Source organism: Pogona vitticeps, chromosome 4 (genome assembly GCF_051106095.1).
Source record: "Pogona vitticeps strain Pit_001003342236 chromosome 4, PviZW2.1, whole genome shotgun sequence".
NCBI classification, from domain to species: Eukaryota; Metazoa; Chordata; class Lepidosauria; order Squamata; family Agamidae; genus Pogona; species Pogona vitticeps.
In genome coordinates, this window is record NC_135786.1 from 36,665,134 (window position 1) to 36,691,191 (window position 26,058).

General features: G+C 39.1%; 2 protein-coding genes across 4 annotated transcripts in view; both read right to left on the minus strand.

The window, feature by feature from the left end:
• The window catches only part of MMP24 (matrix metallopeptidase 24), a 44,944-nt gene extending 30,539 nt beyond the window's left edge, over positions 1-14,405 (minus strand). Inside the window, exon 1 of one of the 3 annotated variants that reach the window (XM_020782480.3) lies at positions 14,282-14,405. Coding sequence is in view for 2 of the 3 variants with exons in the window: in XM_020782477.3 (XP_020638136.3) it covers positions 13,984-14,139 (156 nt within the window). In the remaining variant the exon portion in view is untranslated. Of the gene's footprint in view, positions 1-13,983; positions 14,213-14,281 lie in introns of those variants that run through there. The other 2 variants (XM_020782478.3, XM_020782477.3) reach the window with 2 other exon arrangements.
• Positions 14,406-19,365: 4,960 nt separating this feature from the next.
• Positions 19,366-26,058, minus strand: part of LZTR1 (leucine zipper like post translational regulator 1) — a 34,223-nt gene continuing 27,530 nt past the window's right edge. The window contains exons 19-20 of the mRNA XM_020782481.3: positions 25,911-25,991; positions 19,366-21,822 (exon numbers count right to left, since the gene is read on the minus strand). Of these exons, the coding sequence (XP_020638140.3) occupies positions 21,706-21,822; positions 25,911-25,991 (198 nt within the window). The 3' untranslated portion in view covers positions 19,366-21,705. The remainder of the gene's footprint in view (positions 21,823-25,910; positions 25,992-26,058) is intronic.

The window sequence follows — 26,058 nt, forward strand, 5'->3', positions numbered from 1 at the left end:
GAGCACAGTTTTGGCTGTAGTACAGCAGTTTAACCAATGTGCTACAAGGCTCAGTGTCAACAACAACAACAACAACAACAACAACAATTAATTAGTTTGATTGCAATATACTCGTATATGGACAATTTATGTCCAAAACTATATTAACAGCATTGAAAAACATTTTGTAGACAAAAGGAAATTGGTTCATAGTAATAACTTTTAAAAAATAACTCTCTGATAAATTTCCATTTAACAGAGCTTGACCCATATAGGAATTGCTATACTATATATCAATCTAGTTTTTAAAAATAAATACAGTAGCTACATATTTAAGTTTCAGTAAATAGCTAGACTTCGCTTATGTGCAAAATGACATTATGTTTATAGTTTCTGATGAAAGATATTTAAAGATAGTTTAGCAGAAAATAGCTCACAACAGCAATCTAGGCCTCTGGAACAAAAGTCTTCCTCAATGGACTGAGCCAAAAACACTGTTTCTAGTATTCAAAATCAAGGAAAACAGTGAATGCTCTCAACTATATGGCTAGCATGGCTAATCACACATACATTATCTGTTTTAATCTGAAAAAGCACAAATAAAAGCAAAGTGTTTCCAACAGTGCACTAAAATACTAAAAAAATTAAAATCAAGCTGTCCCCAGAATTGATTTAATTTATACTGTTCATTTTCAATAATAAATAAACATATGATACACAATTATTCAGAAATGGACTGTTTATTATAGCTTATAACATTTACAGTGGTTCTTGGTCTGTCCCAGAGTCCAAGTATTGCCTTCCACCTTCAAAGCCAAAAACAGCTCAAGATCTGCATATCTTAAAGACCGCCTGCTTCCGTATAGTCTTGTTCAATTATTAAGAGAGTTTCCGCTTATCTTCAGAAATTAGGTGGATGGAACCTTTATAAGAGGTTATTTTCAGTACTAGTGCTCCAAAACCAGAGCTCTCTTTTCCCAGGGAGAGGCTCACCTGACATTCTTCCAGGGTCAGGTGAAGAACTTTTTATTCAGCCAAGCTTTCTTGTATTGGAATGTTCCATTTTTATCTTAGCTGATACTTCGGCCTATTTTTAACTTGCATATTTTTATACATTTGTTGGTTTAATTCCGCTATTCTCAACAGGAGTCATATAGCTTCCTGAGGGGCCCTGGCACATTTGAAGGGGGCCAAAGACTGGAAAAAATACTTCACACACCACCTTAAAAGGTTTGCCACATGACATACACAATCTTGATTCAGTTTATATTTCTTTCATACTGTTTTTATGGTCATGGCAAAACTTATACAGTACTGCTAGTTAGCTACTTAAGACTTTGGTTAAGGCAGGATTAGACAATACAGGCTAATTCCTGAGTAAACCTAATCTCACTGAACACAAGTCACACACAATGCAGTATCAAAGCAGGGACTTTTTAATCAGTAGCAACCCAATTCATGCAATAATACAAAAGGGACTCTCTCTTCTAGAATCTGAAATAATTAAATTGCCGCTAATTAAAGTTTCTCGGCTTTGATTCTAGGCCTCATGTGAAGCCTCCAGACCCGTGTGAAATTAGATTAAATGTAAATAATAAGGAAGTAAAGCAGGGAACTCTTAAATGAGTGACAATTTATTACTGCAGGTGACATTTCCCTTATGTCAGTGTAACTTATGCAAAAGGATTTTGGCCAATGAATCGCAGCACTAAAATTCATTCAAGCCAAAGGAAGCATATGACTAGCAGGGGTGACTGACAACTTCAACTGCTGTGCACATCAGATCTATGGAGTTATAGGGATTATATCAGTCCTGTCCCACAGTTCCCTTATTTTCAAGGTAGAAGTATCTCATAACAATTCTTTATTTTTCTGGTCCAGAATTTACTCTCAAAACTAAAATTCCATCTGGTTTTATTTTACTAATTATCCAGCCTCTGCATATCCAGGTAGTATAGATTTTTGATAATCTATTATTTAATCCAATAAACACGACATCTTGATCTGATTCAGTCTGCCACAGACCCAGATTAGGAAAAGTCCCAACATGGCCACCAAACATATCTCTCAGGGCTTGGGCAATATTCCTCTAACTAAACGGACTGATCAGCGGCAAATAAGCTTACTTTCCAGAAACAGCAACACAGATGCTAAGAAATATTAAAAACAAAATTAAAGGAATGCTTATAGAGATGGAAGTCTTAGGCCACATCTGTTGCATTTACTTCCAAGAAAGAGTTTCATATCCTAATATTTAGATAACACAAAGTTAGTAACTAACTATGCTGTAAGAAGGAGGGAGGGAGAGAGACCCCTCTCTCGGGAGTGCCGTCCCTCCCGCCAACCGCTGAGAAAGAGAGTCAGACCCCACCAGTTCCCCTGCCCCGGAAGACATGACCTGGGGGATTTGGAGAGAGATTTGAAAAGACTAATGATTACAGAACCTGGGACTACCTTTATTATTATTATTATTATTATTATTATTATTATTATTATTATTATTATTATTATTAATATTATTATTATTATTATTATTATTATTATTATTATTATTATTATTGGCCATTAGATGGCACAAGGAAATGTTTCAAGTTTAAAAAGCAAGAAAATGGGTTGGGACAGGGGGTACAAGTGGGCTCGAGGTGGAATGGCAGCAACCCCTACAACTGATGGATGCCTTTTGCCGCCTGCCTCGTTTAAAAAAAAGGCCTTCCACCGCCAGTACACTTCTGGACTAGTTGAGTTTCACCTGCTTTCTAGAATAATTTACCTGGGATCCCTTTGTTTCCACAATCAGTAGTCTCAAAAGCAGGGCATATCAAAGATGTGGCCCTGAACGTCACAAGAACCCAGTCTGAAGTCTCGGATTCTGCCCTGAAATTTCAGGGAAAAGGATGCTGCTCTCCTGGCAGCACTAGTGGTTTTATTAGTTTTCGGATGATAGAGTACATTCTATAGCACATTAACCAAGCAAACGTAAGTGCGTTTGACAGAAAACACAATTGTATTTTCATACACAAACAGATATCGCTCTGAGAAATAGCATTCAGAAACGGGAAATGTTTTTCCTTCTTCCCCAAAGGTCAATTTTGTCCAAGGCTTCCTATAGAGGCAGAGTTACAGAAAAACAAAACAAGCGTACCAGCATGTATTCACTTAACACATAAATCTGGTTTAGTGAACTTTCTTTCTGTAGAAAAAAAATCATTCATGAGTTTAGTAGCCCAGATTACAGGACAGATGTTATTTGTGTATACAAAGCTTGAGACAACAGCAACATGCTCATTTTTGTTCTAAAAATTTTAAACATGATTCACTCTCAAAACAGGGAAATTAAATATTCAGATGCATCAGCTTTTATTAGTGATTTACTTAAAATCTAGCAGGATAATGCATTCATGTTAAACATTACAGAGGGGTATATACCTGAATTTTATACTGCAATTGTAATTTAAATGCTCTAATTATTGACAGAGGCTGAGCCCATATTTCAGAAAACATGTCTTCATAAAAAAAGAGAGATGCAATTTTATGTTTCCTTCTGGAAGAAGATGATCAAATAATAAATTGTCTGGGAAGGATGACTTACTTTTTTTCTAGTTGCATATTTCAAACAGTGAAGTTTTAATATATTTGTCTGAATATATTATACTACTGAATAATATATTATTTAATGTGTTAAATATATTAAATATATGACTTTTTTATTACCTCCATTCATAACACAATGAAGGGAACAATGGTTCCACTTTCAACACAAAAAAGGGAGAAAAAACTTAGATCTTTTTCCTCAGAATTTTGATTTTGAATGTCTGAACTAAATAAAGTCTAGTGTCTGAAGTGGTCTGTAAAAAGTTGGGAATGCTAGAAGCAACCTTTATTTCAAATATATTAGTAATGCAACTAAAAACAAGAACCATTATTTGAACTATAGAATGAAGACCCCTGTGAGGCAAGCCAGCTCCCAGCTCCCTAGATAAGTCTTTTGTGATGATCAAGCTAACACTTTTTTAAAAACGAGAAGGAAAGCTTGGCTCTAGGGAAAGAGATGAAAAAGGCAAAGATAACAATGGACAACGTAAACAAAGATATAATGCAGACTGGCATGGGTCCAATGCAGGGATGGGCTAGTTCTCTCTTTCTGGCAATCACGTTATATAATTGTTGGAGTAAACAAATTATGCCAAGATATTCCTGCCTGTATGTGTTTGGGCCTCTGTCAGGGGTTTCTAGTGTTGTTGTTTGGTGCATATAGGATTGCTCCATTTTTGGTTTGTTTCCAATTGCTGGAAATGAACCAAAGTCAGCTTGAGGCTGTCAAGGCTCCTTCTACTGGGAATTTCCTATATTATGGAGCAGCTTAAGAAGACAACCACCTCATGATATTGGCAAACTAAATACTTCCTCTGCTGTCACAGATGGCAGAGGAAGTTAATTTTCTTATACTGTTAGGGCAGCGCTGATGCATTGCATCACTTACAAAAAAATTTAAACAATTTAACACTTCCTCTCAGAAGTCAGAGGAGACAGGAGGAGGTGATGGGTGAGGGATTTTCTTTTCTTTTCTTTGGCTTGTCTTAAAGTTCAGGTCAAGAACCCAACTAGAGCCAAATCCACTGCTGACCACAAGCAACCCTATTTAACCCACGCCGGCCCACTCTAAAAGAGCCCATGTAGACAAGCTCATATTCCTCTAACAGGTACCCAAGCTTGCCTGTCTGGATACTGTGATTGTGTTCCCAGATATAATTTTATATTTAGAAATCTACACCTACATCTAAATCTACATTATCCAGGTATGAAGGAGAGAAAAGGAGTGAGCCGTCCTCCTCAGTCAAAGGAGCGGAAGGAGGCGCAGAGTGTGTGGAAGGGATATTAGTGGAGGTGGAACAAGATGACAGGGAGGTGCAACAGCATAGAGAAGTGTGTTTGGCTGATGAGAGGGGGAGGAGCTTGATCTGATCGTATGGGAAGATATAAATGAGGGCAAAAAGGCGAGAAGTTTTAGGGTGGTAAAGAGTGAACCAGCAGATAAGAAAGACCGGTCTGTTCAGACAGAATGGAGTATGGGCCAGGAGAGTTTTCTAAAGCTACTTAAAGAATTCCCGAATCTACAAGTTGATGGAGGATTACTGCCGGGACCTCCAGAGTTCTTCGTACGTGGTCAAGAGGTAGATCCCCTGGAATGGACTGTGGTGGTTTACCCACGCAATCAGTGTGGGGGGAGGCGGGTGATCCGTCCCAGTTCCTCTTTGCTACAGAGTCAGCGGGAGGGGGACTGGGCGAGACACCCGTGTTATGGGACGGTCTGTGCGGTACGGACCACACCGATCCGTTGTATGACCAACAGGGAACGATTTGGGCCAGCCCCCCAATAAGAAGAAAAGACACAGAAATGACTACTCGAGTTTGAAGTTATAAGTTGTTACCAGAGTTGAGTTTAATGGACCCTTTTGAGCCGGCCGAGTTGAGTTTGTTCACAAATAAATCTAATTCTGTTAGAAAAGAAGAACAGCCTCCTGTCCTTTTTCCCGCGCTGTCAATGGAACCGCCCCTGGCTGAACCAACATGCATTCACACCAGGATAAGCATTTAATTTCATTTGCATTCATACCAATCAGAAAGTCTCACTGTAATCTTTGAGAGAGGGCAGAAAGATACAGAAATTCAAAATCTGAAGGCCATTATTACTTATTTCCATTAATTTAGGAATTCCATATCAAAATGAATGATCTAAAAACGGCAAACAGCAAGGAAAAACAATTGTAGAATGAGAAGACTTCCGATTGCTGTACCCATTTAAGATTACCATTAGGTAAGACCTGGATAAGATTGATCACATTCCAACTGAAGAAAGTCCTGTCTAACAAGTACATACATACATATAGTCATAAAATAAAGAAACACAATGTTGCCAACATCAAATTTTAAATGCAATCTGACAGAAAAATTGGATATTCTAAGTATTTTTAAAATGGTTTCAGTTTAATATGATCTAAATTATTCCTATAAATACATCTAAAGGCAACAAAACTAGGGATTGTATATTAAACATTTTCACAAAGAAGCACAAGAAATCCTAGAATGATAAAGGACCAATAAAAGGTCATCAAGCGAAACTATGTCTGGAACACTGCAGTTACTTTTTTCACCACTTTTTAAACAGAACTGTACAGATTGACTCCTAACAACCATTTTACTACCATAAGCAGTAAACCTCCTGATTCGAAATTAGAAAATCTGTAATAATGGCCAGAATCTTATTGGTGTTCATGTAAGGGTTGCACAACTTGCTGTGGCCAATTGATATGGTGCTGAACGACATCTCAGTCACATGCCTAGTTATGCGTCTGATTGTATAATTGAGATGCACGTTGTCCATTTGCCACAGCACATTACACAAATACCAAGTGGATTTTGGTGAATAATTTTAAGCATAAACTAGATGTGCTCATATGGGTGATAGCAGTCTTTAATGTTTCATTACAGGAGCTAGGCTACATCAATCACTAGGCAGATATGAGTGCCTCTGGCAGAAAATGTTAGTGAAGAGAACCAAAAAATCTCTCTGTACCTGTAACCCTTAAGCCCACTGGATGTTTTCTTCTCTGGAAGACAGAGCTCTGTATGTACCACATGCACTCTCAAAACCACCCTGCTATCATCAGATGTCATGGAAAATTCTTTTCCATCACCAGTATTGAAAAAGGATTCATCTTGCAGTCTAGTCAGCTTTGGTGTGTGGAAAGCAGAAAGAGGCACCATCTTGCTCTTCATCTCACACAACAAAATGTCTTGGACCAGCCATGTAACAATAATAATAATGACTAACAACTGGTTCCCTGTGCCCAAGAAGGCTTTGTGTTTCTGTCTCACCACCCCCATGCCACACTGCAAACCATTTCTGAATCAGAGGCAATGTTTAAAATGAGTTTGGGAAGAGATCTTTAATTTGGTGGCAGGGAGTAAAACTCCCATGACTTTAAATAGACCTAAAAATTTCTTTGTATCTCAGCAACATGAAGAAGCACAAACATAGTACATCAGAAAATACTTCACGCACATTATGTTCACGACCTTTCCAGATCTGTTTAAGATGAGCCATCATCACTTTATCATGGGTTTCTCTGTGTGAAAAAGCACAAGCTTGTACCTAAGGCGATCTAATGAGTTTATGGTTAGGATTTTTCTGGCTTTCTGCACAAGGATTTTCTGGCTCATTGCACAGATGTGAGTACAAATATTAAAATATTAAAATCACCATAAGAAACCATTCCTAACATCCAGCCTTATCTGTCTAAAATCATGGCGGAAACTCTGTTACTTAGTGTACTAAGTATTCCTCTGTAATTTCCATTGAGTCAAACAGGTCTACTCTACTTGTGATTCAGTAAGTTGCAATTAGTATGCGCCCATTTGAACCAACAGACCTCACCAAATCCACCCAGATTCAACAGGCCTACTCTAGTGCAACTTACAACACTAAGTAACAGGATTTCAGCCTACATTGTTGAACATAGTTCCTTGACCAACAAGTTGTATTGGATGTGCACTGTACTGTAGATATTTCAATTTCAGTTTTACTGATATTAAAATAATTAAAATATATGTAAGAGAAAATAAACTATGGGTGTAGCCATCAATACTAAAGGAAAGATAGACTGTATGCCTCAAATGACTAACAGACCAGTTGTAACACTTGTTGAACTAGCTAACTATTACTGTGGATTGTATGCAAACTATTACGATAGCATAATGTCACAAGAGAGTACATAGGCTAGCACTGCAGATAACCATGTTGGTCCAGGTAATAATCCATTCTGGGTCCTCACCTAAAACAGCATCAGCCCAAATGTCTGTTTGGCATGTGGGAAGGATTATGGTGCAACTTTTTGTTGTTTATTTATTTACCCATGATTAAAGAAAAAAGTACATTAATTCTAAATGAAAAACATAAAGTAAAGTACCGTATTTTTCGCTCCATAAGACGCACCTTTCCATAAGACGCACCGATTTTTTAGGAGAAGAAAACAGGAAAATATAATCTGTTTTCTTCGCTCCATAAGATGCACAGACTTTCCACCCCCCTGTTTTGTGGGAAAAAAGTGAGTCTTATGGTGCAAAAAATACAGTAAGTAAAGTAAAAAAGATCATTGCGGTCAAAGGCCAATGAAACTAAACAAAGTATACAGAAATACTGTACGCATTTTAATGAGGGCCCCGGAGCCAAACAGAGTTGTGGGCATTTTGGCCCCTAATACCCATGACTCTCCAGAGACAGCAAGGCAAATGTTGCCGTCTCCCAGCTAGTAGCAATGACTAGGCGGCTTAATCTCCAAATTCTGAATGGGTCCACCACAGGAGATTATCCTGGAGAGTTCACCTTTATGGCTGGCACAAGGTGCAGCACCATAGATTACATTCTGGACAGCAATAACATATTACCACTAGTCAAAGGCCTCCAAGTCCTTCCAGACCTAGAGAGTGATCACTTACCTCTTCTTTTAAACATGGATTTAGCCTCCCACCTAGTCCATCTCAAAAATCTGCCCAAAATAAACATTGAACCCTACAGTCAGGAGGGGTGTAGGGCCAAATGGACCCCCTTCCTTGGGAAAAAGGCCAAGGAAAATGAAGAACATAATCTAAAGTGGTTTACAATAATAGAATTGTAAGTAAAGTCAAGTCTTCATGCTATCAATACTCAAAGGACCTTGTGTAAATTATGAGAGAAATGTTTTTGAGTCACCACTAGCAGTGATTTTCAAGAAGTTAATCCACTACTGATTCAGAATAAATCAGCACAAATCAGCATGTAGCCTATAACAAAAATGAAATTGCCCTAAAATGACTAGATGTACATGTATGTACATGTACGAAATACACACTTCAACTTTAAGGTTGTGTCCCTTTTCCAGCAATTTATAAGAACCTCTAGGCAACATATTGGCAAAGGTCTTACACACTAATAGCAGAAAAACACTGTCCTTGGCACTTAGTCATCCACTACCATCATCAGATGATGACATCACTTGCCTTGGTATTTTATTTTGGGAGGACGTACAGGTTCTTTTTCTCTTTTTAGTACAGAAAATGCCTGCTAGAACAATTCCAAAGCTATTTGTCCATACTATTATTAAATTGGTATCATATGCAGCTGTTTCACCCTGTGGTCATCAGCCTGTTGTTCCACACCATAAAGGAGTGCTTTATTACCTAAATACCAAAAACAAAGCAAAGCACCAAGGACTGGTTGTTACTATCACAGCATTTCATGAATCTATACTGTGTAAACTCTTCCACTAAAACTGTCAAAGGCGTTTGACCCAAAACAATAAATGTAAAGGTTTACTTTAAAGCTTCTCTGTTTTATTTATTTACCTTAATACTGTAATTTCTATACTATTCTAACTCCTAATAGGATCCAATGGTGATATACAGTACCGTAATAAAACACAATCAACACAACATACCACATATTTGACAGTGAAGGAAGAGTCTCATAAGACGATCTTAATACATTGGCAGGATGGTATGGGAGAAAGTTCTTCCGGTATTTGGGTGCAAAGCCATTTAAGGTTTTAAATAACCGGAACATTGAACTAGGCTCAGAAGAAAACAGGTAGTCAATTGAGCAAGGGGAAGAGACTTATCCACAAAAACTCACATTAAAATACTATATAGCCATCAGTCTTTAAAGACAAGATTTTTGTATTGTATTCTTTATTTTTCTTTTCTTTTTGCCTGATTCTAGCACAGACTAACACAGCTACCTCTTCTGAAACTAGGCAGTCAATGTAATTTTTAAAGATTTCATGTAATACAGCATCACCCAAGTAATTCAGTCTGAATTTACCTTCTCAGAGAAAATTCATTGTTCTATATCTCAGAAAACAGTAAGAACAGTACTTATTATCTCTGACTAAAGACCTTCTTACATTCTCTCTATTGTAGAGTACTATATACTGAAAATGCAGCAGATGTGTTAGGTCTAAGTTATAATACCTAACTTATGGACTGCACTTCAGTATGTAATTTAGTATGAACATTCATCCCACCATCCAGTTATATAGCTTGCCCAGAAAACTTATTCCCACAATGCATATGTTTCTAGTTTGTGGAACTCATGTTTTTCCACACTTTACTTTCAAAGCTATACAGTACAACATGAGAGAGCGAGGTTAAGTCTACCTGATAATACAGTGGTGCCTTGACTTACGAACTGGTTCCGGAACTCCAGTCGTAACTCAAAATGGTCGTAACTCGAAGCACCATTTCCCATAGGAATGCACTAAAATGCAATTAATCCGTTCCAGCTGAAGAAAAAATCACCAAAAAAAATTTGCAAGACCCATCGGTAACATGATTAATCCGTTCCAGCCGAAGGGGGAAGGAGAAAAGAAAAGCAAACAAACGGTGCAAGAGCCTTCGGAAATGCAAAAAAAAAGCAAAGCAGAAAGCAACGAAGCGTGCAACACCCATCGGAAATGCAAAAAAAGCAAAGCAAAAAGCAAACAAACCCCGAAGACCCATTGGAAATGGGGGGAGACCCCCAAAACAAGCAAACCCCCCAAGACCTATCAGAAATGGGGGAAACCCCCCAAAAAAGGAAACCCCTAAGACCCATCGGAAATGGGGAAAAAATACCAAAATACAAACAAACCCCCAAGACCCATCACAGCACAGAAACATAACCCCGCCAGCCCAAAACTACGCTGCAAAACCCAACCAGAACAGTTTTTTAAAAAACAGTTTTTAAAAAGTCCAAAGCCTCCTCCGATCGCACACTGTCTAACCGCTGGGGTGATAGAGCTACAAAGAAGCAGCCTCTTCGCCTACCGACGGTTAGCAATGTGAATTTCCCACCTTTTCTCCCTGCCTTTTTCTGCTCATAACTGGAAGCCCGGGCCACAAGTCAAAGTAAATTTTTGCGGCCAGAGCTGGTCATAACTCGAAATGGTCCTAAGTTGAGGCACCACGGTATAAAGTACCTTGACAAAGAAAGGTTCCACATACTAGGAAACTGGACTAGAATTCAGTGCTTCAGGCCCTAATATTTAACCACCATTCTAGCAAACACTTGTACATTAGCAAATTATGTTAGCTCATTTTCTAGTATTCAATTCAAAGTTAGAATTGGAATAATAGCTGCTTGTGCAATTCAAATGGCTAAAGTACAAAAGGTTCAGACTTGAACAAGGGCACCCACTCACACTGGTTTCTGCTAGTTTCATGAAGAATTGCACCTAGGAGACCAAGTCTGATTTCAGTATAAAACATAAATTACTCTTCTATAATTTATTTTACACTTATTATTTACATATTTTCTTTCTTCCTTATTTCTGATATTTTCTTTCGTAACCCCTCTTAGACACTCAAAATATCTATCTGTGTAAATTTGCTGCATAATAGCATGTTTCCCCAAAAACAAGACAGGATCTTGTATTAATTTTTGCTTCAAAAACGCATTAGGGCTTATTTTCAGCTGATGTTTTTTTTTTTCATGTACAGTACAACAACCTACATTTATTCAAATACTGTACAGTACAGTCATGCCATCTTCTTCTAGTTGCTGCACAATGGTGTGGGGTGGGGTTTTGCTTAACTGGGGCTTATTTTTGGGGTAGGGCTTATATTATGAGCAACCTGAAAAATCATATTAGGGCTTATTTTCAGGTTAGGTCTTATTTTCAGGGAAACAGGGTATTTTATTTTCATGTTTGTTTGTCAGGACAGAAGTTAACTATTGCTTGGTTACAATGACAATTTAACATTGTAAAAATTCTGTTTGAAAGTAAAACAAATAGAACTCCCCATACACAACAACAAAGACTGAAGTATGAAGTTCTGCAACCATCTTCTCACGTACAAATATGTACAAATAAGCCTCATTGAAGTCAAGGAGTTTTACTCATGCATAATCAATGATAGGATTGCAATCACAACTATCACAAAGGACTATCAATGGGCATGCCTCAATGCTGTGATAGTTTTTGTGTCAATCACATGTCTGTATCTAGAGATATTTAATCACACTTAAGTTATCTCTGAATAAGTGGCTGCATTTGTTTCAGTGGGATCGAAGTGTGACTAACATTCTTTGAACAGGACTACAGTATAAAAATTTTAGAACACTGAAGGTAATTAACCCCAAACTCTAAATGATAGAAATGTGCAGAGATTCATAAAATCTTGAAATTTATGTATATTTGAATATATTCCACATGAGTGGAATTTCTTTAGATTTATCAATACAAGCTAAACCTGAGATCCTGAGCAGAGTTTTAGGCACGCCAGAAGCCCTGAGCCCATTCACTAAAACTTCTGATTTTCTTTTCATCCACTTCAGTTACACACAATTCCTTCCTACTTGTGAGTAAGTGAAGTAGATTAAAAGATTCTCCCAAAGGGTTTATTTATTTATTTACCGCCCATCTAGCAACCCAGGTCACTCTGGGCTGTTTACGTAGCATAATAAACAATACAATAAGAAGCAAAGCACTGTATAAATTAATCAATGTACAATGGTGGCATACACGGCTGCTGTTCGGGCAACAAAAGTTGCAAGGTCCCTTGGAAATTCCTAGTTACAGTACTACAGGTCATAAATGGATGTTATTAAACAGGTTAAATATATCAAAAATGTTATGCTGGGTAAATTGGGCCAGCTCTTACTTCCCCATGGATGGTTGTACAGCTGGAGAGTTAACTCTATGACATTCTAGGGAATTATAAAGGGAGGGGGCCAGAAAATCAGAGTACAACACAGTCGGATTCAGTTGTTCTCTCCTCATAGTTACACACCAGTGCTACCAACATGTAATAACTGAAAATCACTGAAGTTGGGAATTCCAAAAATTCATTACTGTACATTCAAACAGGGTTCACCTTACCCTTTGAATTCTCAAATGTGTTATCAATAGTGTGCATCTTCAAGTCATAAAAAGTTGTATCTCAAAGCATTTTTATCACATTTTTATTAAAGCTACTACCATTGAGACATCGCACATAACAGAAAAACTTGCAAAAAAGGGCAGTTCACTAACAGAATGACAGACTAATATCAACATCACTATGCAGCCATTACCTAGAGCCCAACAATTTTCACCAAGCCATTGCCCTGCTATACTGCTTCCCTTTTGTATGTGCATGTGCCACTTGCCACAGGGACAACAATAAATCCATTTAAGAATGTGTGTGTATATTTGCTATATTAGGATGACAAAGACTTTATGGAAAATTCTAAAACACTGCCTTAAGAGTTGGAAACGAAATCGTCCTTCCAGATCCCTCTCATCGGTTCAGTGAGAAAAGAAATAATGCCATCCCTCTACATTACACCAAGGTATCTTAAATTCCTCTTTCTACTCTTCTCAAACATGCCAGTGTCCCATATGATCCCCCTCCTCGCCCCAGCCTGGCTGCTGCCACTTTTTCCTTACAACCCAAGCGTCCTCTTCCCTGTTTTGATTCCCTGCCGCCAGGCTGTGTGGAGACTTCAAGCCCAGCCATCCTGCATCCATTAGGCTGGTGGTACCCAAACAAATCTTCCACGTCCTTCTCCTCCCTCTCGCCTCCAGAGACACCTACTCCTTTCTCTAAGGGAAAAAAAAGGGGGACGGTAACCACCAACGCACTGGGGCGCCAGGACAACCTGCCCCACCTTATTCTGAGAGAACGCCATGCCAGGGGGAGAAGGGTGGCAAAGCGAGCTCAGCAACCAGCCCCTCCCTGCCAACCAGACAGGAGAAGTCTAATTGGTATGGCTCCGTCTCCCCTCACAAGGGGGGGGGGATGACTGAACCTGCCCTCCCCTTCAGCCGAGCCACCAAGGCGGGCTGCAGGCTCACGGACAATTCCGACGACCAGGCTGACCCGCTTGGCGGAGGTGGGGGCGCGCGCTGGGAATGGGGGCGCCGCCCGGCCGCGCTCGCCCCCCTGAGGATGGCAAGAAAGAGCTCCGGGCGGCCCCTGCTCTGCTTATTTGTCCCTGACAGCACCCACCAAGGCTGGCGGCCCGCCGCTCCGCGTCCCTACCGGGCCGACGCTGTTGTCCCCAGAAGCGCAGACCAGGGCGCCGAGGAGGGGCAGCAGGCGGCGGCACCCCCAGGCTGGGGCTCCGCGGCATCCCCGCTGCCTCCGCTCCATCGCGGGGCCCATCCCTGCACCTGCTCAGGCAGGGAGAGCAGGGCCTGGCCGACCGCGCATGCGCCTCGTCCAGAGAGGTGGGATGGGGATGCGATGCAATTCAACCCCATTCAATTCCTTGAGGTAATAACAAAAAAAACACACACGTGCCCACCCTTCGCGGCCTCCTTCCGTGCGGCTGGAAAGGTCTGCGTGTGTAGGTCCGCCGGGGGTGCCTGCTGGAGGAGCCTTGGATGGCTGAGCACGTGCGCGGCAAACACTTTTAATAGAGCGCCTCTTAATGGGGGGGGGCGCCAGTGGCGGCGGAGAAAGAGGCTTTCTCTAACTGGGCTTGGAAAGACAAGCTGAAAAGTTGAAGATCTCAAAAACGTCAGCAACGAAAGGTCTCTTAAGTTGAAAAGCTTGCATTGTGACTGAAGGCGACCAAGAAACTATATACAGTACAGTAAATGGATCTCAGAGACATACTACACACCACACTCTTTCTGGATTAAGCAGTTTGAAATCATCAGGGGCAGGCAGCTGCTCAGTCCTACTTTCTTTCATCTCCTATTTTTGGTAGCTTCTGATTTAGACTAGTGCATGCTAATGAATTAAAACTCAAATTGCAGCCGGGTTCTATACGTCTCCAGCTCTAAACATAGCCCAGTTCTACACAGGTAGGCAAGCTGGTGCTGTTGAGCTGTTTGGACTGCAATTCCCAGAATTCCTGACTATTGCAGACTGGGGTATATGGAAGCTGTAGTCCAAAATACCTTAAGGGCACACGGCTGCTTCCCCTTGCTTACTTAAAAGATGGAAAGCGACTTGTGCTTCCAGACAGAAGCCTCCTACTAGTAGTAACAACTAAGAGACACTGTGCGTCCGCTAAATATTTTTCCGTAATGGATTCTCTGGGTGGTCCCTGACAATGCATTTAGTACATATTTTCACTCTCTTATTTGGGAAGTTTATAGAGTTGACCCTATGACAAGCTGCAGTTCAGCTAGGTTCTGACAAATATTATTTGTCTTTTGATCCTAAGAGACAAGCGTTTCAAATGAGAAGGTTGTTCTTCAGAGATGGTGTGCCTTTATAATAGTGCTCCACTTCTTGCTTGACACAGAACATCCTAGGTTATTCAGTTCTACTTACATTATGTTCAAGTTTCTGGTAAATGTGAAGGGCATTTATATCTCAGTTATTCTGCCAGAAGATATAGAAGGGTCAGATTTCTGACACAGAAGCTATCTCCCTGCATGATCAACATCATCATCTTAGAACTGCAGAGCTGGAAGGGAACCTATGGAACACTGAACTTATTGGGCCAAATGGGCTAAACTTTTTAAAAAATGAATATTATGACATCTTAAAAATTGCAAATGTATATTGAAATAAACATAGTTTTGATAAGGTCAGTTTCATAAAATGAATCACATGTAAGAGGAACAGTGATGTACTATTACATTCCTCTGAGTAATGTTAAGAAAAAGATAAATAAAACCAATATTTTTCTTGTAGCATGTGGTTAACTCCCTTTGCTCTATCTTAAACAGTTGAAGCTTGAACTTTCTGCCAGTTTATTTTTCAGAATTCCCAAATTAAATCTCACAAATTAGGAAAGCTGTCTAAATTATGAAATCTAAAACTATCCAATATACCTTCTGTTCCTCATATAATTCAATAGCCAAGTTCCTACAGAATAGGCTTGGGATAGCCTCCACTATGTTTACAAGGCAACAAAACTGAAATTACTTGTGTAAAGTGGTAAAATATCACTTTTAAAATAAAAAGCATACTTAAATTATATACGGTTAGGTTTGCTTCACAATTTTGCCCCCTCAGATATCCCTGAATTCCACCCTAAACAAGAGTTGATGTGGTACGAGTAATCTTCCAGGAGGAAGATTCTTCTGAGGAGAAAAATATGTTACTTCTAGTTTTTTCAATCAAATCTGCTAAAGTTTTTATCTGGTCAGACATCATCTAAAACTTCACTTAGGAGCCTCGTGATGCAGTGGTTAAACTGAAGTACAGTAATACACTCAAAACTCTGCTCACAACCCAGGTTCGATTCCCCCAGGCTCAGGTAGCTGGTTTGAAGTTTGAAGCTGGTTTGACTCAGCCTTCTGTTCTTCCAAGGTTGGTAAATTCAGCACCCAGCTCACTGGGGGGGTGGGGTGCAATGTGTAGCCTTCATAATTGAATTGTAAACTGCCCAGAGTGCTTTAAATGCTACGGGGTGGTATATAAGCAACACACTTTGCTTTGCTTTGTGTAGCATCTAGACAGCTTTAATGTACCTCACCACAGTGAATTCCAAACTCAAATTACTGGCTTGTAATTTTCTGGGTTATGCCTTGGTTCTTTCAGAGAAACAGCAATGATATTTTGAGATCTTAACCACTGGTATTCATTGAGCCAATAAGGTTTGATGTGGATTGCAGATATTAGGATTGAGAAGTTTCATTCCCATAAATTCACTAAGCAGGGTGGGAATGTGATATTTTGAACACTTGAGATGAAGGACGATGGTTGTCTTTCAGTTTCCCATCTGGCAGCTGATTCTCACTAAAAATACAGCAAAGAATCATTATCTTCCATCGCAGGTAGGAAGGAAGGCTAGAGGAAGTGGCATAGGTCAGGCTGCTGACACCTACAGATCTATATTTCAATACTTAATTGTCATGCCCTGCCCCCTCCAACTGTCACTTTTAGCAGCTACCTCAGTCTGCCTAATGGGCTAGTCCTGCCCTGAATGATCATGAGCTAATGTGTAGGGCTGCTGTTAAGTATAAAGTAGGAGAACATATAAGCCTCTTTGTCACAGTACAAATATGAAAAATTTATATTTAGATATGGGATATCCATTTTATTACTAGTATAAATTCAGGGTATTGTGCACTATTTAAAATCTGTGTACAGTCTTGTCAACAGTACACACAGATATGGAGTCTATGGTTTGCTCAGATTATAATTTTAGATATATAATTTGCAAAATCTCAAATTTAATTTGCAAAAACCTGACTTGGCAGCATTAGTTGAAAATTACTACATTGGAAAGAATTATAATGCAAATGGAATACATGAATAGAAAACAGATTTAAATGGTTATTGGAAAATGTAATTATCTACTGTATAGTCATCTCAGTTTTTAATGAGAGATCATATTCTTCAGTGAGTTCAAATCGGAGCTAAATAAGCAACTGCATGTAATACATTCTGTACACAGTTTCAATGTAGATCTATTCAGGTTTCTAAATAACAGAGAATTAAAGTTTTAGAAGACATAGCTGTGTTAGTCTGTGCTAGCATGTCAGGCACAAACAAAAAAATGGCAGCTTAAAGACCAACTGCTATATTTTAATGTGAACTTTCATGGACAAGAAGAATTAAATATAACAGTTTGGTGTCACAATAATTTTATTTAGGAGAGTAAATTTCTACAGGGATAAGCTTAGTCTGTTACAGCACAAAACATTAAAAGTCTTGTGGCACTTTAGTAGAGATTTATACATTTTATTTAGTGTAAGCTTTCAAGGACTGCAGTCCACTTCTTCAGATGCATCTGAAGCATTGGGCTACAATCCTGAAAAAGAAAACAATAAAAATACTAGGAAAAATTCTAGGCAGAGCGCCTTCTCCCACCCAGTTCTGTCAGAGTCACTCATTCCAGCCAGGCCATATGGCTGAGGGGCCTAACGCCGAGGGAGGTCTGGAAGGAAAGAACAAGGAACTGGGCCTTCTCAGCAGTGGCCCCTCGCCTTTGGAACAACTTGCCAGTGGAGATCTGCTTGGCTCCCTCTCTGGGTATTTTCATGAATAAACTTAAAACCTGGCTATTTGGGCAGTCTTTCCCTCCTGCCATATCTTAATTTCTTATACTTTCACCACCTTGGACTTACAATATATGTTTATTGGTTTTATTGTTTTTAAATTTGTAAACCGCCCAGAGTAGACCCTTGGTCTAGATGGGTGGGATAGAAATCCAATAAAATAAATAAATTCACAAAGAATGTATATCTCTGAAAAAAATCAAAACCAACTTTCTCAAGAGGATTCCAAAAGGCTGCAGATTCCATTTGGGAACCTTCTTTAAACAAGATAGTCTAGCCTCAAAAATCTGCCCAGATGAATTATGGGAGTTTTTGGTTCCATCTTTCAGAATTGTCACGACTAGCCTTACAAAGAATCCTGCAAAACTCAAAAGCTGGCTTGTTTGTGAGAATTTAGCAATCTAGTAAAAGTCACCTAACTCTTGTTTTGGGATTTCACACAAGAATATGGCTTTTTTTTTTGGTCATGTTCCTTAAAAGCATGGATATCCACTTTCAATATGTTTGTTTGTTTAGTCGTTTAGTCGTGTCCGACTCTTCGTGACCCCATGGACCAGAGCACGTCAGGCCCTCCTATCTTCCACTGCCTCCCGGAGTTGTGTCAAATTCATGTTGGTTACTTTGCAGACACTGTCCAGCCATCTCATCCTCGGTCATCCCCTTCTCCTCTTGCCGTCACACTTTCCTAACATCAAGGCTTTTTCCAAGGAGTCTTTTCTTCTCATGAGATGGCCAAAGTACTGGAGCCTCAGCTTCAGGATCTGTCCTTCCAGTGAGCACTCAGGGTTGATTTCCTTTAGAACTGATAGGTTTGTTCTCCTTGCAGTCCAGGGGATTCTCAAGAGCCCCCTCCAGCATCACAATTCAAAGGCATCAATTCTTCGGCGGTCTGCTTTCTTTCAATATGAGACACTTCTTTTCTTTTTTCTTTTTTTGCTAGGAACCGGAAGGGATGTGGTGGCGCTGCGGGCTAAACCACAGAAGCCTGTGCTGCAGGGTCAGAAGACCAAGCAGTCGTAAGATCGAATCCACACGACGGAGTGAGTGCCCATCGCTTGTCCCAGCTCCCGCCAACCTAACGGTTCGAAAGCATGCAAATGCAAGTAGATAAATAGGGACCACATCGGTGGGAAGGTAACGGCTAAGTCTAAGCCGTGTCTAAGTTGCACTGGCCATGTGACCACGGAAGATTGTCTTCGGACAAAACGCTGGCTCTATGGCTTGGAAACGGGGATGAGCACCGCACCCTAGAGTCGAACACGACTGGACAAAAATTGTCAAGGGGAACCTTTACCTTTGGAACCGGAAACAAAAATAGAGAGGAAGGTAAGACTCTCCACCAGCAGTTTTGTTAAGTTTATGCCGCAGAGGCTCCGGTTTTGCAAAAGTGAAATGAAACAGAAAAGAAAATCTGAAGCTGAAAGCATTTTAAACAAGTAGCTATCTTTAATATTAGCCCCAAAATATTATCACTCAGATTTAAGAGCACACAGGTACAAGCATCTGACAACTAGAACGTCTGCTGTTAAATACTGGTAGTGTCATTCTGTGGTTGTTAAGGTTACAATGAAGTTGCTCGTGAAAAGGCCTGCTATTACACAAATCAAACTTGATTTATACTCTTCCTCCCACTCCAATAATATGAAAATATTATGAAAATATGAAAGATTCAGACAATACGGACAACTCATCTAAGAAATTTGTTCCTAAAATATGTACTAAGTATATTTTCTTAATCAGAGTACAAACAGGTGAAAATCCTGTTGCTCAGTATAGTAAATTGCACTACAATAGGTCCACTGAATCAATGAGTACTTAGTGAGTCAATTCCTCTATAGGTTCCACTGGTTCAAATGGGAGGAGTTGACTCACTAAAGCCTCAATGATTCAATGAGACTAGTCTAATTACAACGTATTACATTAAGCAACAGGATTGAAGCCAATCTGTGTTTCTTCTAACATGTCAAGTACAAACAGTATTACAAAATTTAGCTCACAGATGTGGAATTCCAGTTACTATAAAACCTTTATTAAATAAGTTTCACAAAATAAACAAAATAAATAAGAATGTCACAAAATAAGAAAAAGCTTAGTAAAAAAATGAAATGTTGCTCAGAAGTACTTCACTGAAAAGGGAGTTTATGCTAGTGTGGAGTTTATATGCCACTTTACTTACAGAAATGATCCAATCAAAGGTATAATCTCATCTAGTTTTTCTCACCTTCTGACATCAGCATGTTAATAATGTAAATTTAGGAACGGTTGGTAAGGAACTGTGAAAGAACAGGACTACACTAATAAACTCTGGATTTTTATAATCTTCCCATTCTATCAAAAATTCTCCATCAGTGTTCTAGAGTTCATTCTTCTTATCTAATATATTTAACTGCACCTTTGTTACTAAATCTAACCTGGATTCCTGAACATGCTAATCAATTCAAAGAGCAGCACAATGATCGTACTAACGGAATGAGAAGAAATCACATAAACTCTACAACTGTATTGTCTGTTTTAGACATGTATTTTGGAAGCTGTATAAGATCTGACATTCATGTTTCCACATGAAAAGGAGATTATATTAAGGATCTAAGATCTAGTATGCATTTATATCTCTCTGCTACTATACTTTTAAAGGAAATATATTCAAGTTTTAACTATACATATAGATATATAGCAAAAAAAAACCCACCCCAAAACATCACAAATCAAACATCACAAAACAAGGTGGTTAAAATCATTTTTTTTAAAAATCAATTTGATTTAAATCTTAATTTAAATCACAAAAAATATCAGACTTTTAAAAATTTAAATCGTGATTTTAATCAAATTCACCCTGACACAAAACAAAAATGCTATTCTGAAGATCAGTTAAATCTTGGAAATTATCAGGGCTAAATCCTATTTCAAATCCAACTAGAGCACCTCACTGAATCAATGGAACAAACAGAAATGCTGACTTACCAAATTATCATTGAGTGAAACCCTGTTGTTTGGTGTAACAAATCATAACTCGAGGAAGACCACTGAATCAGTGGTGATTTGTTGAGTCAAGTTAAGTTCCATCAATTCAACAAGCCTACTCTACTTGCAACTTACCACATTAAAGAATAGGATTTCAGCCAATGCTTCTAGTAAGAAGGAAACAAGTTCAGGCCTTGAGAACGAAGACATTTTTAACAGTAAATCAAAAATGCACCTTGCCAAACAAAGCCCCACATTGTGACTTGTTCCACCATTAGAAAAACAGAAGACAGCTTTGGCTGCTCCACTGCATTAATTATTGCCTAAAACCATCTCCAGCAGGCAATAAGAGTCTCTCTTCAATGTATGTGTCTCAGTCTTCCTGCTAAATGGAACCACACCAGGCACAGGAATAACACAGATGGAAAAAGAAGATAACTTTGGTGTGCTGTGATAAAACCATCTTGTGGTGGTTCAGATTCAGATATGCCATTCTGAGTTGCAAAGGTTCAAAGAGGCATTACCAAGATTAATATACACAAATCTCCTTGGTTGATTAATCAGGCTTGATTTGTCATCCCAATATGCCTAGGGCTGCCATATCACTTCCTTTTTGCATTCCTGATATTCGATTTGGATTCAAATGTATCCTTAGAAAGCCATGAAGCACCATTGTATTTTCAGAGGTTTCCATGCATTTTCAACAGGTCAGCATAACATTGTGATAAAGAGACTGTTGGTACATGTGGGGAAAGTGCAGTCTCTTGAACAGAAAGGAGCTAAAGGTAGAATATAGGAAATCTTAGATATCTGAGCCAAGCTCAGCACACTGCTTGTCTGATATATGATTTGCTAACGATTCTATAATGTCAAGGAGGAGAGGCTGACTGAGAGACCGAAGATTTGGCAACTTGGAGACCTTTGTGGGGAAGGGAATGGAGAAAAGGGGAAAAATCCAGTTATCATTGTGTATCCAGTCATATTTAAAACATACACAGTAAGTAAATATACACTTATTACAGACAGTATTGTGTTTTAATAGTATAAATGCTATTCCAAAATTTAAGGGACAAAGAATTCAGAACAGTTGCGTTGTTGTACAATTCATTTGAAAAACAAAACAATCACCCACAAACGCTTTTGGAACAGTCAGAAGATCTCTGTTGCTGCTCCCAGAGTCTGGAACGTCTTCCCACCGGAGGCCAGGCTGGCCCCATCTTTCCTTCCACAAGCAGGCAAAGACCTTTCTTTTCAGGCAGGTTTTCCCTTAATGACTGGTTGTCTGAAAGGCTTTTTAAAAATGGATTCTTATGCCTTGTTGCTTTTAAATACGTTTCTGGTGTTGATTTAGTTTACCCCTTTTAATGTAAGATTTGCTTGATTTTTTAAAAAAATATTTGCATAACTGTTTTCAATTTTTTTAAATGATACAAACTGCCTTTGGTCCTTTTTTTAGGAGAAAGGAGGGGTAAACATATTTAAATAAATAAATAAATAAACCTAGTGATAAATGACATCCTCAGTCATCATGAATGATTTAATTATGACAGCAGGCAATAAATACAATAGCTATCTAAAATACATGCGTTATGTAAGCACACTTTGGCAAAATTTGTGATATCTACTTATAGATCCCTTACATAGTCATAGTAGAAGAAAAGTGTTTGCTATAGTTTCTTTTTCCTTTCTTTTGGCCTGAGGAGTGCTATATTCCCTGACCCATATTTGTAACAAGAGTTCCGAAGGAGCAGATCTACTGTATCACTATAGAAAGTTATCATCTGGAACCTGGATTTAATTTTGATCCTTCCTTTGATATTCTGAGCTTTGATTACCATAGTTTTTCCTACCAGACTGAACAAAACAGTCTGGTTCAATTCAATCATATCTCCAGGACAAATAAGTCCAAATGTTCTTATTCTAAATCTGAAAGTATAAACTGTGGCATCATAAACATGCTGCATTTTTAATTTATATCAATACTAATAATTCTTCCTAAAAATGCAGGAGTAAGTATAATGCAAAACTCCTCAGGACGTTACTCTCCAGCCGTCTTGTATCCGAACTCCCATGATCCTTCACAACTGATTGTATTAGCTAAGGCTAATAGGAGCTGCAGTAGGCTGTAGTAATGCATTCTGCATCTTACCAAAATCACATGGATTAATGATTTCTTGACATTAAATGTTACTAATTTCATCTGTTCATTTATCCAGCAATAAGAAATAAAGTTGTTCCTTAAAGGTATGATAGGTATATATATGGGATATATATATGGGATATATAGGTTCCGAGGCCTCTGCGCAAGCGCAGACTTAACTCATTAGTGTGATTTCACAGAGGCCACAAAGAAGAACAAATTTTGTTTCTTTAATCAAGCAGAACTATTCTTAGTGATGAAAATCTAATACAATGAAAAATGTTACACATTGTCATTGCATGCATTAATTTAGCCATTAATTTACCAATGCTAGAATTTGCTATTCTTTCTCTGCTCTCAACTTCTTGAAATTAAAGTGTAGTTTTGGAAATAAAGAGATGTTTGAAAGCTCAGTTTTAAAAGGATATCTAAAACTATGGGTTTTAACAGAGGAATTTTTTTTAAAAAAGCACTGATTTCAAATATTTTATAGTGCTGCAATGAAAAAAGTGGCCAGATCACATGTTAAAGCAAATGCATATTCCAACATCACCCCTCCAAGCTTACAGTCTATCAGACATATAAACAAAGCCTTGTTATCTCCCACTTACAAAACAATAGCAAGCAAATTTGCCAAATGGGTACAGAGGTTACCTTTTATTAGAATGAACAGACAATCTTTTTTTTCTTAAAAATGCAGTTTCTAGATGTGGAATCAATGACTTGTACAATGAAAGTCCTAAGCAAAATGTAGTTTTGGTAAACCATTTAATGAAATACTTCAAAAGTCAGTAGAACTTTGGCTTTTAACAAATGAAATTATTAGCACTTTTAAAAAGCCATTTCATAGTACAGTACTGTAATGATAAAAGTAGCTGGCTGGATAGCTCAGTGATTGAGTACTTGGTTGTGGAGCCAGAGGTTTGAATTTGGATTTCCCACTATACCTCCCAGGAGATGGTAAGTGAGAGAGTCCCACAATGCCCCCAAGAAGAAGGGAATGGTAAACCACTTCTGAATATTCTGTACCTAAAAACCCCTGGAAAAGGTCACCATAAGTTGGAATTGGCTTGACAGCATGTAATTAATTGATGTTAGAAACAGGATTCACAATGAATCTCAGTCTTTTATTGCAAGCTTGGGGGTTCCTTCTGGCTCACAATGACATTCATATAATACGAAATACTACGTGTTATCTGTTTTTTTTTTTAAAGCATATTGGGAATGTTTAAAAGGTAAATCTAGTATTGAAACTGGGGAGAATTTTCTCGGTGACAGCACAGATATCAGCCAGTCAACACAAGACACACTTGATTATGCTGCAGCCCTGCAGACCATCCCCCTGGAATAAGCTCAAAAAGGTATACTGTATTTGAATTCAATGCAGCTCAAGCACTTCAAATTAGCTTCAATGCTGTTAAACATTGTTTCTTTTTCACCTTTAATAGGCTCACATGGTTGCCTTGCTGAGTCTTTTTTCCTGGGATTTCTTTTTGTCTCCTGAGCACATGGCCTGGGGGTGGGGCCTAGGGGTGGGACTTCCTGCTTTATAAGAGCGTTTCCCAGGACCCAGGACCCTTTTCCCTAGGAAGCTGGGCTGATGGCGAAGGCCAGGTCTGTTTGCATGGTTGCCTTGCTGAGTCTTTTTTCCTGGGATTTCTTTTTGTCTCCTGAGCACATGGCCTGGGGGTGGGGCCTAGGGGTGGGACTTCCTGCTTTATAAGAGCGTTTCCCAGGACCCAGGACCCTTTTCCCTAGGAAGCTGGGCTGATGGCGAAGGCCAGGTCTGTTTGCATGGTTGCCTTGCTGAGTCTTTTTTCCTGGGATTTCTTTTTGTCTCCTGAGCACATGGCCTTAATATGGTAAATAGGAAAGCCAATTAGATTTGCATAAGCCGGGGAGTCAGGAAAGTTTTAAGGATCAGATCATACTTTTGCACTATTAAAGAGCAGGCCGGGTAGGTGGGGCTCGTCAGCCATGGAAGGCAGCCCATCTAGGAGAAGGAAAACTCCTATTTCAAACCTCCACTGCCTTGTGGCTATATCCACTCATGGAAAAGGCTTCAGGAGTTAACCTCGAGGCAAAATCCAGAGCTGGAGTCCCGAAGGCAGCATGTGTCGTTCTGCCAACTCCTGCGACATTGCTGGAACCAGTTGTATTGGCTCTTGCCTTTCCATTGGATCATTTCAGCAATGTGGAGAGGGGGGATCTGCTGCTTGGGTAACAGCCTATCCTCCATATTACCTTACCCGGGCTTCATGCTCTGGAGAGGACACTCCTCGATTCAGAGCATGTTACCATAGTCTCTTGAGACTGAAGGATGCCTATGCCTATACAGGCTCACAAAATGGACTGTGGAATTGCTGACTTTTCCCTCTGAGCAGTTAACCCTCATGGGCCTAATCAAAATCTCTTATATCCCAGGAGCATCTCGTTACATAGTTCATGCATGAGGGAAAGAAGTGCAAGGCAGAATAGATTTTTTAAGCCCTCCTTGGACATTTCAAACTAATTTTAGTAATTCTGAGAGTCAATAAAATTGTATTATTTCCCTTGAACAAAAACCTGGCAATTCTTTTTACATTTGCTGCCATTTCTTTTACATTCATTACATGACCAATACTACACGTAAACAGTACAAAGATCAGTAAATATTTAAGCCAATAAAATATGCAACACTGAAGAACTTGTTCCAAAATGGCCACAAATTCTATAAAAACTTTGTGATCCACCATACATTTATTTATGCTAAATATGATCCAAAAGGAGGAACAAGAATGAAATGCAGGACTACCCTAAACTGTTTTCAGCCATGGCAGAGAAAGGGGACAGCAGATGCCCAGAACCCCAGAAAATATCCAACCAACCTTGGTGAACTGGTGCACAATGATATGCAGGCAGTGCCTCTTCATGTCCAGAGCCTGGGTCTTGTCAGCTGCCTCTAAGATCTAAAACAAAGCATCAAAGACTCTGTAAGGTTACTCTTTAGGGGAACAATTCTTTGTGGGGGAGGGA